We start from the raw sequence: 13044 nt of genomic DNA on the forward strand, positions 1-13044 counted from the left end.
TGCATGCTGCCTTTCCTTGAAAAACCGAGAGGTGATGTTCTTCTGAATGTGACTCTTTAATGGGAAAATTAAACATGGAGTCCTGCGAGAGCGTGCGCACAGACGGCATCTCCCGACGGGAGCGGCTTGCAGGCGACAAGAACTCGTAGAACGCCTCCTTTCAACACGTAGAAATAATAAACGCGATGCAGTTTTACCACATACTGTATGGACTGTACTGGAGATACGTAGTCATCCCATTGGTTTGTAGACCACCGCTTTGAAGCCTCGAGTGCGCCGTCGCCATCTTGTATTACGGCCGTCAGCAATTTGGATTACGGCCATCACCTTCTTGGATTACGATTGTCGCCATCTTGGATTATGGCCGTCGCCATCTTGGATTACGATTGTCGCCATCTTGGATTACGGCCGTCGCCATCTTGGATTACGGCCGTCGTCATCTTGGATTACGGCCGTCGCCATCTTGGATTACGATTGTCGCCATCTTGGATTACGGCCGTCGCCTTCTTGGATTACGGCCGTCACCATTTTGGATTACGATTGTCGCCATCTTGGATTACGGCCGTCGCCATCTTGGATTACGGCCGTCGCCATCTTGGATTACGATTGTCGCCATCTTGGATTACGGCCATCGCCATCTTGGATTACGGCCGTCGCCATCTTGGATTACGGCCGTCGCCATCTTGGATTACGGCCGTCGCCATGTTGTTTTTTCGCAGCCAATGAATGGAAGTTATCATATTAGGAATGCGGAAGAATGATGTAAAGACGGGAGCCACTGACAGTTATTTTGATCTGAACACAGATTACGGTGAATATGGTGTATAAAAATGTAGATATCTCAGCAAACACTTTTCCTTGACTTTGCACAACAGTGCGATGAAGGTTCGAGGTTCAGAGCGGAAGAGGAGACGATATCTGCACTGGCAAAAGATGGGATATTTTGTTTTTATTTTTTTAATCAATAGTCTTGCGGTTACGATTTGACTTCTATCTCATTCCTGGTTGCACATACTTTACATTTCAATATCGCAGCATGAAGACGTTCACCGAATGCGACGCCTCTTTGTTCATCGATGTTCAGAAGTATCTTGAATCCATCAAAGACGACTCACCTGGCTGAAATTGACATGGATTTTCATTAATTTGTCAGCGTTGATGGAAGTCATGAACGTGTACATATATCTCTAGTGATAAAGGATGAGAACTGTTTCGACAATGAAATCCATCTTTTTCTGATTTGCTTTAATTGGGAATGAACAACACATTTATGGCCAGATAGTTATGCTTTAAAAAATGTTGTTTCCAACAAACATCCCCCCCCCCCCCCCACACACACACACACACACACACACACACACACACACAGACAGGCTGTGCCTTCTACAAAGTATGTTTTCCCTCCTATGTATCAAATTATTTGCTGTTACATCATAGCAACCAACAAAGGTTGCCGGTGTAACTGTTGTTAGGAACAACCAGGATGAGGGGAGACGGGTTACCGACTGTACACAAGATGCTTTGCTGATTGGGACTCCAAATTGAACTACACCTGAACTACCTTTTATGAGGCTTAATTATACCTTTTTGTGGAAACCGGGTCAGAGGCATTTCAGTTCAAATGTAAGCCAATTACTAAGACTGAAGCTTGTGTTGTTGATTATATGGTATTGTAAAGTGGGTTTCATTTCTTTTGTCTCTATTCAAAGCCAACACCTCTGTGGGGAGAGAGAGAAAAAAGAACTGATTAAAGCTGCAGAAATTGCAGGGAAGTTGTATTGGATTGCACAGCACTGCATCATCATGTCCACCCCTGGTATTTTAAATTAGATGACCAAGCGCATTGTTTGTCCAACGCCTCTCCAACAGAAAAAACAGCAGACAGAATATTTCACTTCAAATCACTGCCAAAAGTAAAAGTTGTACTAAAGTAAATCAGTTCTGTGACACGTGAAAACGCTCATGGCCATAGAAAACGCTCATGGTCAGGCACAGAAATGACTCAGGGATTAATGTCGCCATGGCTACAAAAATGAAACACTTGGTTCAGGTTATGGAACGATCACGGTCGTGCTTTATAAAAAAAAAGACCAACACTGCACGCACACACACACCCCCCACACACAGACTTTCTTACTTCATAATAACGTCCCCAGACTTCCTCCTTTTTGCTCCTGTCATAATAGACCCTTTTTTTCCCCGTTGGCACGTTGTAGCAGTAGAGAGCAAAGGTGCAATAATAACATTACAAAAAATGACTCCATTCCTTTCCGGCGAGCTTGATTCAGGGTCCCTGGTATTGTGCATTGCTGGCTCGCTGCCACTGTGACACATGAAACGAGCAGAGCCATCGTTAACACAATTTGTTCCACCATGTGTGTGTGTGTGTGTGTGTGTGTGTTTGAAAATGTCTATTCAAACCTGTGGTCATTTCTAAAGCTCGTTGTTTTGTCTCCCTCCAGAGCCCTTGGAGTCAACACAGTTGTTGGGGTGAGTAAAGCTCCAGAAATTGCAGGGATGTTGTATTGTATTGCAATGCGCATGTTATCATATTTTTTTTATGAATTATCAAAGGTAATGTGCACATCATGACCAGCCTCTGGGCGAGTTTAGTCTCATTGCGAGATAAAGGGATCACTGATGCCAAATTACAATAACCGACGAGGTGAACGCATTATGTATGCAAGTGCCATGTGCCATTCTTTCCCCCACCGTCTGAATTCTCAGTGTAATCACAAGGCAAGGAAGACGTAGGAAATACAAAGTAAAATGACTGCGTACACTCCTGCCCTTCTTTTGCCATAATGCAGTGAAAATTATTTTTGAAAACCACCGTGAAATACTTTTTTTTTCTTCTTCTTGCACAAAACAAGATCTCACTCAAATAGAAGGAACATACACTGCTGGCTATAGGGCTGCAAATAACACCGTGCAGTGCTAAACGTCGATGGGCACAGTGAGTCTACATAATAGATGCACTAAAGCAGGCCGTTTGCCTCCAGTGGCCTCAATAAACAGCCACATCGCCATCTAGTGACGGCGAGAGGAAACGCAGGCGGTTGGAAGTTGCATTAGCAGCTGCTGTGGTGCAGAATAGTGCTGACCTTGTGCATGTCATTGGGGATATACACATCCATTCAGGTATTCTACACACAGACAAGGTGTACAAACAAATGCACATATCACACACACACACACATATATACACACACACACACAGAGAGAGAGAGAGCGAGAGAGAGAGAGTCCACATACCCACCAGATAAAAGAGTCAGTGCACAAAGAAAAAAAAAAGCAAATACTGAAATGTTACCTAGAATCGTGTAGTATATTTTCTGCACATGAGGGCATGCATACAAAACCCACAATTGTGCTTTAAATACATTTGCTTGCAGGTGAATACAGACTTGCATTTTCATCAATTTACAAAAAACAAACCTGGGTTTTCATTTTAAATTGGAAGGTGTTTTAGCGTTTGAAATGATGTGGTGCTCTCTGCAGCCCATCCCCCCTCCGTTACTTCATTTGTAAGGATATCCCTCAGCACCTTGGCACCTCTCCTACGATGTCAGACTACAGCTTGACTCCCTGCTCCCGTCAGTAGCAACGCCACATGTAGAGACAGGAAAAAGAGCTCTTACGTGGGCACCTCCATTTTCTTTGAGTTTGCTGCAAAAATAAATGTAATTACGTAAAACATTTTTTTTTTTGCAATTTATATTTTTATATTAATAGTTTAATAGCTTTTTTTATTTATCGTCTTTGGGTAAATGTTGGTGCGTCTCCCTTTAAATTAATAATCTCATGAGACCTTGCAGGTTAAATATAGGTCAAATAAATAAATAAAGGTCACAATATTAAAGCCAACATAATTACTCTGACAGGACAAGTCCTTCAGTCAGTAATGATTTGCGTGTCTCAAACGAACGTCTAAATGTTCACACTGCCCTGGAGGCCGCAATAAACCGCTTCCTGTGCTGTAGTTGGTTGCAGAATCGAATGCTTGACACACGCACACACACACACACACACACACACACACACACACACACACTGAGTAACACAGGGCTGCAGTGGGTGACCAAGCATTTGACGTTTGACAAGTGGATGGAAACAGTTGTGGTTTCCCCCCCCCCCCCCCACCGTGCAGAGGGGCTTGAGCTGAAAAACAGCGAGGCTGAAAATCCCCCGGATAGCATCAGCAGCAACTAGCATAGCAACAGTGTTGTGAAAATGCACGCAACACTTGCAGAAACACACAGCCAGACCCACCACACACTCACACACACACACATTGAAAAATATCAGCGGTATTATAGAAAGCTTCCTTTCCAGGCTGCCTTGCATTTTAATCGATTTTTCAGCCTAGTTTGGTTCAGTTTTAATCAGCGTCATCTAATAAGTCTCCAGGCGCCGCTCTGTCACACACCATTTCTGTTTACAGTACCACTCTCCTTCCACTGCAGTTCAAGTTAGTTTTTAAGGGGGAAATGTAGTCTGCATGATCATACTTTACAATCTTACTGTAAGTTAAGGAGCTGGCTAAATTACACATATTCAGATATACATTTAGCATTAAATGGTATTGTGAGCATTATGCCATTAGTGTATTGTGGGTTTTTCTAGTGACATGGGTGGAGTAATAGTATAATTTTTAATCCAACTTTGAGGACCGAACAGCTGCAAAATACCTTAAAAAAGGTCTACTTTAATGCAAAATTAAAACAGGTCACATAATTTGGTTCCATGATCCCAGCAGGCACTGCAGGGCATGGTGTTTTTAGAGGGGAAATAGGACGAGGTACTAAACTGATTTTTTCACCATCTTTTTTTTTGCAGGGAGACCAGGTGTAAGCAAAAGGCAACTGCCAACTCAGTAGAGTCAAAGCTGCCAAGTCCGCTGCTCTGGACTTGGCAGCTTTGGTTTTCAGGTTCATGAAAGATGTCTATGGGATTATTTTGGTATGTTTTCATGTCTGCAAAAGAATATTGACAGAACAGCAACATATTGGCCATGTGAATCCATACTGTGTACCCGGGTCGTCTATTGTGTAAGCACGGAGCCTCATGAAAGGCATTTGTGTCTGAAGGGTGGCCAATAGCCTCATCCGCGTGTCCCAGTTTTGGGAGGCCTCAACGTTTGGTCAGCGGTGTAGAGTTGTAATAGTTTTTATCTTTACTTGCACATGTATATAAATAATGTCTATGTTTAAAGTATAATACAAAAGGATATGATAATTAATAAGGGATGTTATGAAGAATGTATTAGGCAAACATAGAAGAAAGTCACTGTATGTTTATTAACTGTAAGATGATTCAAGTATGAATGGAATGTATTGATCATAGGGGGCAGAGTTAAAATGGAGATTTCACAGCTGTTTCCAGGCAGAACTGTTTAGTTACGCAACCGTAAGTCGAAAAAGCTACCCGATCTAGGGGAACTATTTTCGGAGTAGGACTGTTTACGTTAGCAAAGCCTCGCCTCCCGTGAAGCGATTAGCCATTAGCATGCTTTGTTGTTAATGCTGCGTTCACACCAAAAACGTAGCGAATTTTTCGCGTGAGTAGATCCCGTGCAAAGTCAATGCACAGACGTGAATGGTTGCGAATTTACGAGAATTTTCGCCGGACATCGCAGAGAGAAAAATTCACAAGCTGTTGATCTAAACAAAGATCCCTCCTCCAACCAAGCAGATGGCCAATGACAATTTAGGATGATTGTTAGGCCACTCGCTGGACACGCCCCTGTTTAACCGGGACATTTTCCACTCAAACTTCTGAAGGGAGGTAAAAGCCTCCAGACACAGTTTGTCATTGCAGATCTCAAATGGAAAATTGGATTTAGTCCCTCCAAAAAATGGATTATTACATCCTCAAAATCAATTTCAAAAGTGGGGTTGAAATCAATAATTCATTATTTGTGAAGATCCTTGTTTAATATATACTTGCATGAGAAATCAGATCTAGTCTCTGGAGGTGAAAGTGTCAAACTGCGGCAGCAGGCTGACCTGGAAACTAGTTAAAAGATGTTGCATTGCAATATAGTATCAAAATAAATGTTCTCGTCTCAGGAAATCCAATTCAGTTTATTTTGTATCCCAAAGAAATTACAGATTTTACTCTTGACTTTACAATTTGTACGACATCCTCTGTCCACAGGAAATGAAGAAAAAAAACTACCTTCAAGGACAGGTTCTCTTCTCATACCGACACCATACCTCAGTCACACTGAACAGCGTACATGTGGTGAGGACATCAATAAAGGCATGTGCCAGTGTTATTACGCTGTGTTCGAGCCCCCAGTGAAAAGACGAGTGTGTTTGATAGTTCCCACCACAAAGTTTTGACACCCTGTGTCTCTTTCTTCTCACCTCAATCGGTGCTCTGAGATGATATGTGCCGTCAGAAACTGTTAAAGTGTCGACAAACTACGACTGAAAATACTTCTGGTGTTGTTGTGTTTGGATACTTTATCATTAGTGGGCCTTTTCTGAAAAGACAGATGAGGTTTTTCTTATCAAGAAAGTCTTTACGGAAGTTGTTGTTGAGTTTGGCAAATCAGATTGTTTTTTTAGAAGAGCCATAAACCGATTATTGGCCTATTCTAATAGATTTTTTGAGAGATTGTAAACGATGATGACCAACGTAAGCACGCAGTTTGGCAACTGAAGTCTGACGGAGAGCAGTAGCAAAGACAACCACGGACCGCTAATGCAACCAAAAACAAGTTCCCTTCCCAGATCTGTGTGCTCGTGGGTAGCACACGTTAGCACGTTAGCACGTAGCACGTGGTGGGGAAACATAGTGTGAAACGTTGCACCGGTCAGAGAATTACGAGCATGCAGGCCACTCGATGCTCACAACGTCTTCATCTGTGCTCATGTGCAGAGCGGCAAACGCAACCAAATGACATTCGGGGTGCAACGGATCACAAAACCCACGGTTTCAATCGCACCACGGTTTTTGAGTCACGGATCGGATCAGCAGAAGAAGAAAAAAAAGGGAGAAAATATAACTTCAAGATATTTATCTCAATGAAACCTCCGTCCGTCCGCTGTTAGCTCCAGAGCAGCCGCCATCACCAGCTCTCCTCCTGCCGATTGTTATTCACAATGATTGAATGATCAGGGATCAGAAACTCAAAAGTAATAATGGCATAATACATTTTTTGAAATACATTTTGAAATACAAGCTCATCATCTAAATGTCACAAGCTGACACTGTCCCTCGCTCAACTGAAACACCTGTTGCTCTGAAACAGTTTGAATTCTTTAAAACTTAATTCCAATGTTGGAATATAAATTCTGCCAACCGAACAAGCAACAACCAGACTTTTTGACGCTGTTTTAATTTAGTGTTTAAAGCTTGGGAACTCATCTGGATGGTAATTTGGCCGACATGACTCCATGTTGGAACAGGAAGCTTCTTAACTGTTTCCTAATTTGGAGGATTGTCTATTTCTGGTCCTTATGCATCAGATCCTCCAAGTCTATAGCAACCCTCAGCATACCGTAAGTCCCACAAAGGCAATACTGCACGTATTACAAGGATGAAATCTACACTGTTGAATCTACACCTCAGTTAGATGCTGGAGTGTAGTGGTTATCGAGTGATCACGGATGGAAAACAGAAGCCCCGACTACCACACACCTTTACACCAATAGAAAACAACCACAGAAGAAAATGTTCCACTTGACTGGCCAATCACATTGTATACTTCCTTTGACGGCAACAAGGTGCAGAGGGCATGATGTCTCTGACTGAGATCTGTTTCACTGTCTTCTAACTGTCCGTCATCATCACACATGGACGGGCTGCTCATTTCTCTGGTCGCTCTCTTAGGTAATTCTTTTGAGACACTTTTTATATGTTTTGATGACAATAATTTCGACAATAATTCAGACACGCCTCCTCATTGTTGTTGTGTCGAGCAGGAACCGGCACCTGCTGTAATGTGGAACCGTGTGACACTGAGCTCATCTCAATCTGCTTTTACGGTTGTGCTTGTATTCCAGGAGTTGCGTCCTGCAGTCGTGATTTGAGATCTGGATCGGTGTTGGAGGTGACCGTCAGACCAGGAGACAACGTCACTGTGTACTGTGACTGTAAAGTATCAGGTGGAGTTTACATAGTGTGGTACAGGGACTGCTCTCATGAGAACCAGCCTTCTCTCGTCCTTAAAGTAAAAATAAGATCACTCAACAACAGCACTCCTCCATCTTTTCATTTTGTGAAAAACTTTTCTTCTGACTCCTTTGACCTGCTGATCGTAAACATCACTGATTCTAATGAGGGCCTCTACTACTGTGGAACTGAACAGAAAATAGTGGAGGATAAAGAATTTGTTTGGGAAAAAATGTATTACGAGTATGGCAACGTCACAACAAGGATCCTATTCAGTAAGTATACTGGTGTGACTGTGTTCGTGTAAGATCTACGTGTGACTGCAGTGAATCTATCATTTGACTCAATTATTAACATACAGTAGGAAAATGTGCGCAGGCCCCAGATATATTTAAAAGGAAGATTATGTGTGTCAGTCTGGAGTGAAAACGTATAATGGTTTATAGAAATAATGATATCCTCAAACTCTGAGACTGCATGTATCTGAAGTGTTGTAGGTCAATGTGCCTGTCCATATGTATTTGTATGCAAAGTGAGCTTTGGGATCATTTTCAATTTGGCATCAGGTATGGTCAACAAGCTTGTGTAGTTGCACACTCTGAGAATGCGTATTCATCTGAAGGGCTGCTAAATATGAATTGAAATCCTAAACGATATATGTTCAAATTAAGGAGGATATAGTAGGCTATTCTTTGATAATTAATAACATCATTATTTATTTTTTCACACAGTTTTTGTGGGGATTTCTGGCATGGCCCCACATGCTCCTGTTGACCAGTCACCACTGATGCAGATATGTTTAAATGTTTTACTGAATGCAGGAAAAGAAACAAAGTTGAGAAGTAATACACATTTGTTTGTGTTACATCAAAGTCAAAGGTTGCACTTTTACACTTAATTCTGGAAAGATCTGAACATCTGGGCAGAACAAGTAGTTATGTCGATGCAGTATATTGTTCTGCTCTCCTCAAACCTCCGCTTAATTTAATTAAAATCCAACAGTGATTTTATTCTTGGGGCTCTAGGTTCCAGGGGTCGCGGAACAGCTATTACACATTATGTGCCCACGCAAAAAAATGTAATAATACATTTTTGGCATTTTGGTGAAGCTAATTGACACACAGCTTTGTTTTTGATTCAGACTCCAGTGAGCCTCACCGTGAGCCTCCACGAGACGGTGGTGAATGCTGGATTCTGCTGGTCTCCCTGTGTCCAGCTTTTGCTGTTCTCTCCTCTCTCCTCTCCTCTCTTCTGGTTTATCAACTCTGTCAGAAAAAAGGTAACCTGTACACCTCTGTTTTTGAGAAAAATCCGTGATAATCTACAAAATGAGTTTTAGCATAAAGAAAGCCTGATTCAGTCAAGTCTCTTCCTGTGTTCTGTGCTTGAGTTTGGATGCACCCTGCTGCCTGGTGATGTTGTATTGATTTCTGCAGCTCCGGAACCTCAAGCTGATCAGGAAAGACCTCAAACCAGACTGCATCAGGTGGGTGTCACAGTAAAACAAACCGGCAATAGATCCGAACACGATCACGATTCTAAACAACAAATGTCAAATTTCCAGGAGGAAGACATTTGTTATGCTGCGCTGGAAATCCGCCAGGCTTCCCGGAGATCAGAGAAGAAGAAAACCCGGAGTTCAGACTTCAGCACCTATAGTGCCATCAATACTTCTCGGATGTAGAGCCGCTAAAACGAAATACCAAACATAACTATATAACATCTAACGATGGGCTCAAACCAAGCGTGACACCAAATCAGGCCATGTAATAATAATAATAATAATGCATTTAATTTATATAGCGCTTTTCATAATACTCAAAGACACTTCACATAATTAAAACATCCTAAAAGCTAAAAATAAATAAATAGGGGGAGGGGGGGCAATGGCCCCTTCAAACCCCTTTATCAGGCCCCGCCCATCTTCAAACTCGACCTTCAGGTTGATCACAACTGACACATCTGTAACGTTTTGTGAATGCACCAATGCGACGCGATCGAGGTCCGAGTGGACACCGACTGGCAGCGCTCGTCTCAGGTCCCAACGGAATATAATGTTGTGTAGTGAGCTAACGTGAGCTAACCGAAGTGTCCGCCTCCTAATTCAGACAATGACTCAGACAATATCAGTCAGCGGGAAAGCCTTAGAGGAGATTATAATACGGGTAGATGAAATCAAGCATTCTGATTGGTTGAGAGTGAATCACGGGGTGTACTTTATTGAGCCATAAAGTCCTGTACACCTGTTTACATTTATCTGAGTGTTCCATATCTGAGCTGAAATGCGATACACAACGTTTGGTGGCTACAACTATTTTGTGCTAAAAGGCAGCTTACTATTTACTTACTATTTATAATGTCGCTGGCAGCCGTATTATAAAAGCTACACGTCGGGCCTAACAACACCCTTGAACAGGACATTATTGGCGATACAGTACTGCATCTCGTACCTTATTGCTTAATTCCGTCGGGGTCACATTGAGTTCTGTTCTTTGCTATCTAGGTAAGAAATCAGCACCATTGGTGTTGCACTAGAGCACTAGCATTAGGTACCTACGTGTGAGACATCCATACACCAACATGGTGGCGACAGCGACCGACATCGTCAGACGTCACGTGACTGCAAGACACCATGCGGGAGCCTCGAGGCATAAAAAGTGAAGCCAGTTGTCCTGCATTCTCTCTACTGGCCAGCAGGGGGCGACTTCTCTGGTTGCAAAAGAGAAGTCAGATTGTAGAGAAGTCTATGGGAAAATGACTCTACTTCTCTCTTGATTGAAGTCTTTTTCAATAGAGCATGATGTTCATTTAGTAAATTATGATGACCATAAAGCAGGGTATGCTTTACCACAACATTGTCCCACAACTTTATCCCTTTCACAGTCTGGGTTTCCTGTGTCCACACAGTTTTCAGCTCATGAAAGTTACTTGTAACCTTTTCGATAGTCGAAAAAATGTATTATTCTGCGTTTGGTTTTTGGCTGTCACGATCAGCTAGAAACCAAGATGGCGGCAGCCTAAAGGCAGCGGCAGTCCACAAACCCATGGGTGACATCACAGTGATTGCATCCTCTTCTTTTATTACAGTCTGGTAATAAATTGTATTGTATAAAAAATAATCATGGGATACGTGAAGACCATTGAGTCACTTATCTTCCCCCATTCCAATCTGAGTGGCAATCATTATCCATGACCCCGATGTGAAAAAGAATGTACGCAGAAAATTCTGTTGCTTTATTGTTTGCTTTCTTTGATGGTGGAAAGCAATTATGTTTTTGAAGGTTGATACTAAACTCAATTTCCTCACAACACTTAACAATAAATACAATTTAAAAAAAAGGGGGGTTGTTGTTGTTGATTACAATTCAGCTTCAGATTCACATTTTTGATTGAAATCGATCCGTAACATTTCATAATAGCTGCGACCGCAGCTTGCCTGTAACAAGACATGATTGCGGTTTTCAAGCAATTTCCTGTTCTTATCTCACGTTAGCCATCAACCCTATAGAGTTTTGTAACTCATTCCGTTCCCAGAGCCAAAAGGACAAATCCTACAAAGCCGAGACGGCTACTGTTTAATATTCTTTCGGAGCGTACTCATTTGAGGATGTCCTCGCCAAACGGTTTCCAAGAAGTTAAAAAGACAACACGGAGGTGACAGTGAAGCCAACCACGACGCGTGTCGCACCTTCTAATCAGTCGGGCTCACAGGAAACTCACAGTGACAAACAGTCCCTCGCAGGACTGCAGAGCTTAATGTGCAGACAGACTGAAGCTGCAGATTAGTGTACAGCTTCACTGTGCACAGTTCAGCGTGCAGCCTACATGCCGAGAATACAGACGAAACTTCAAATAGGCGCAAACCGACGGCGGCGGAAAAAGCTCCCGGCCTCACGTGGCGTTCCTTCTTTATCGTCGTTGTAACTAAAAAAAAACATTTAAAAAAATTTAAAAAATTTAAACAGCGACAAGGGAAAATGCGGATGGTGTTATCTCGGTTTGCCACACCGGCTCCAGGTGAAAGTCTCCCTGGAAACTCCAGCGGAGCGGTTATAGGTCGCAAGCCCAAAACACTTCTGGGCGAGGTTTTGACCCCCAAGCTGTCCGGAACAAACAGAACCAGATCACAATGTGCCGTCTAGATCGGAAATGGATTCGCACAATATACTTTTCATTACTTGACAGCTAATGTGGCGTTCCCTCCTACTGATCATTTAGTTTGACAGTTTTACGAGAAAATATTAGCAATTTAGCCAAACATGTCTCCATTGACAAAACAGTGACAATTAAATTCCACATTGTTTGGGACTAGCCCCACTATCAGTGGCATGAACCAAATGTACTCAATTCAGGCAAAAATATTTCCACTGACTTTCTTCTTCCTTCATTTGTGTTTTTAATTCTTCACAGGGTAGACGTGCGTTTGATTTAGGTTTAAGTTAAAAAAAAAAATAATAATCAGATGCACAAATTAACATCCGGGTAGAAACTCTTCGTTGTTGTTTCTGCTGTGGTTGTTGTTGTTGTTGTTGTTGATCACAATCAAGCTTCGGGTTCACATGTTCCGATTGAAATCGATCTGTAACCTTTCATAATGGTGCACGACGAGTGCGTTTTTGTAACGAGACACAAAAGCTGTTTTCAGATCATTTCCTGTTTTTGATCTCAAGTTTGCCATCGGCCCCCGCATAGACCCTCCCCCGGTGGTGTGATCCGATTCCTCGTACGCTTTACAGGAAACCCACAGTGAGAAACAGCTTGTCACACGGCCACAGAGCTCAACAGGCTGGAGCTGCGGACGAGTGGCCCGCCGAAGGTGTTGGTGGAGTTGAGTTTAGCTACATTGAGAAGTTTATTTCTCAATTAGTGTCATACAAGTGACCACATGTCGTGAGGTGCTATTTGTTTCGCGGGGCAGAT

At 42.5% G+C, this 13044-nt stretch overlaps 1 protein-coding gene across 1 annotated transcript; it reads left to right on the forward strand.

The window, feature by feature from the left end:
• The first annotated feature begins 7562 nt into the window (after nt 1-7562).
• LOC117733637 lies at nt 7563-11422 on the forward strand. The gene is made up of 5 exons (XM_034537426.1): nt 7563-7842; nt 8016-8399; nt 9266-9403; nt 9561-9610; nt 9689-11422. Exons 1-5 carry the CDS (start codon nt 7806-7808, stop codon nt 9806-9808), a joined length of 729 nt encoding a protein of 242 aa, XP_034393317.1. The 5' UTR covers nt 7563-7805; the 3' UTR covers nt 9809-11422.
• The last annotated feature ends 1622 nt before the right edge of the window (nt 11423-13044 follow it).

This window comes from Cyclopterus lumpus, chromosome 1, assembly GCF_009769545.1.
Source record: "Cyclopterus lumpus isolate fCycLum1 chromosome 1, fCycLum1.pri, whole genome shotgun sequence".
Classification (NCBI taxonomy): domain Eukaryota; kingdom Metazoa; phylum Chordata; class Actinopteri; order Perciformes; family Cyclopteridae; genus Cyclopterus; species Cyclopterus lumpus.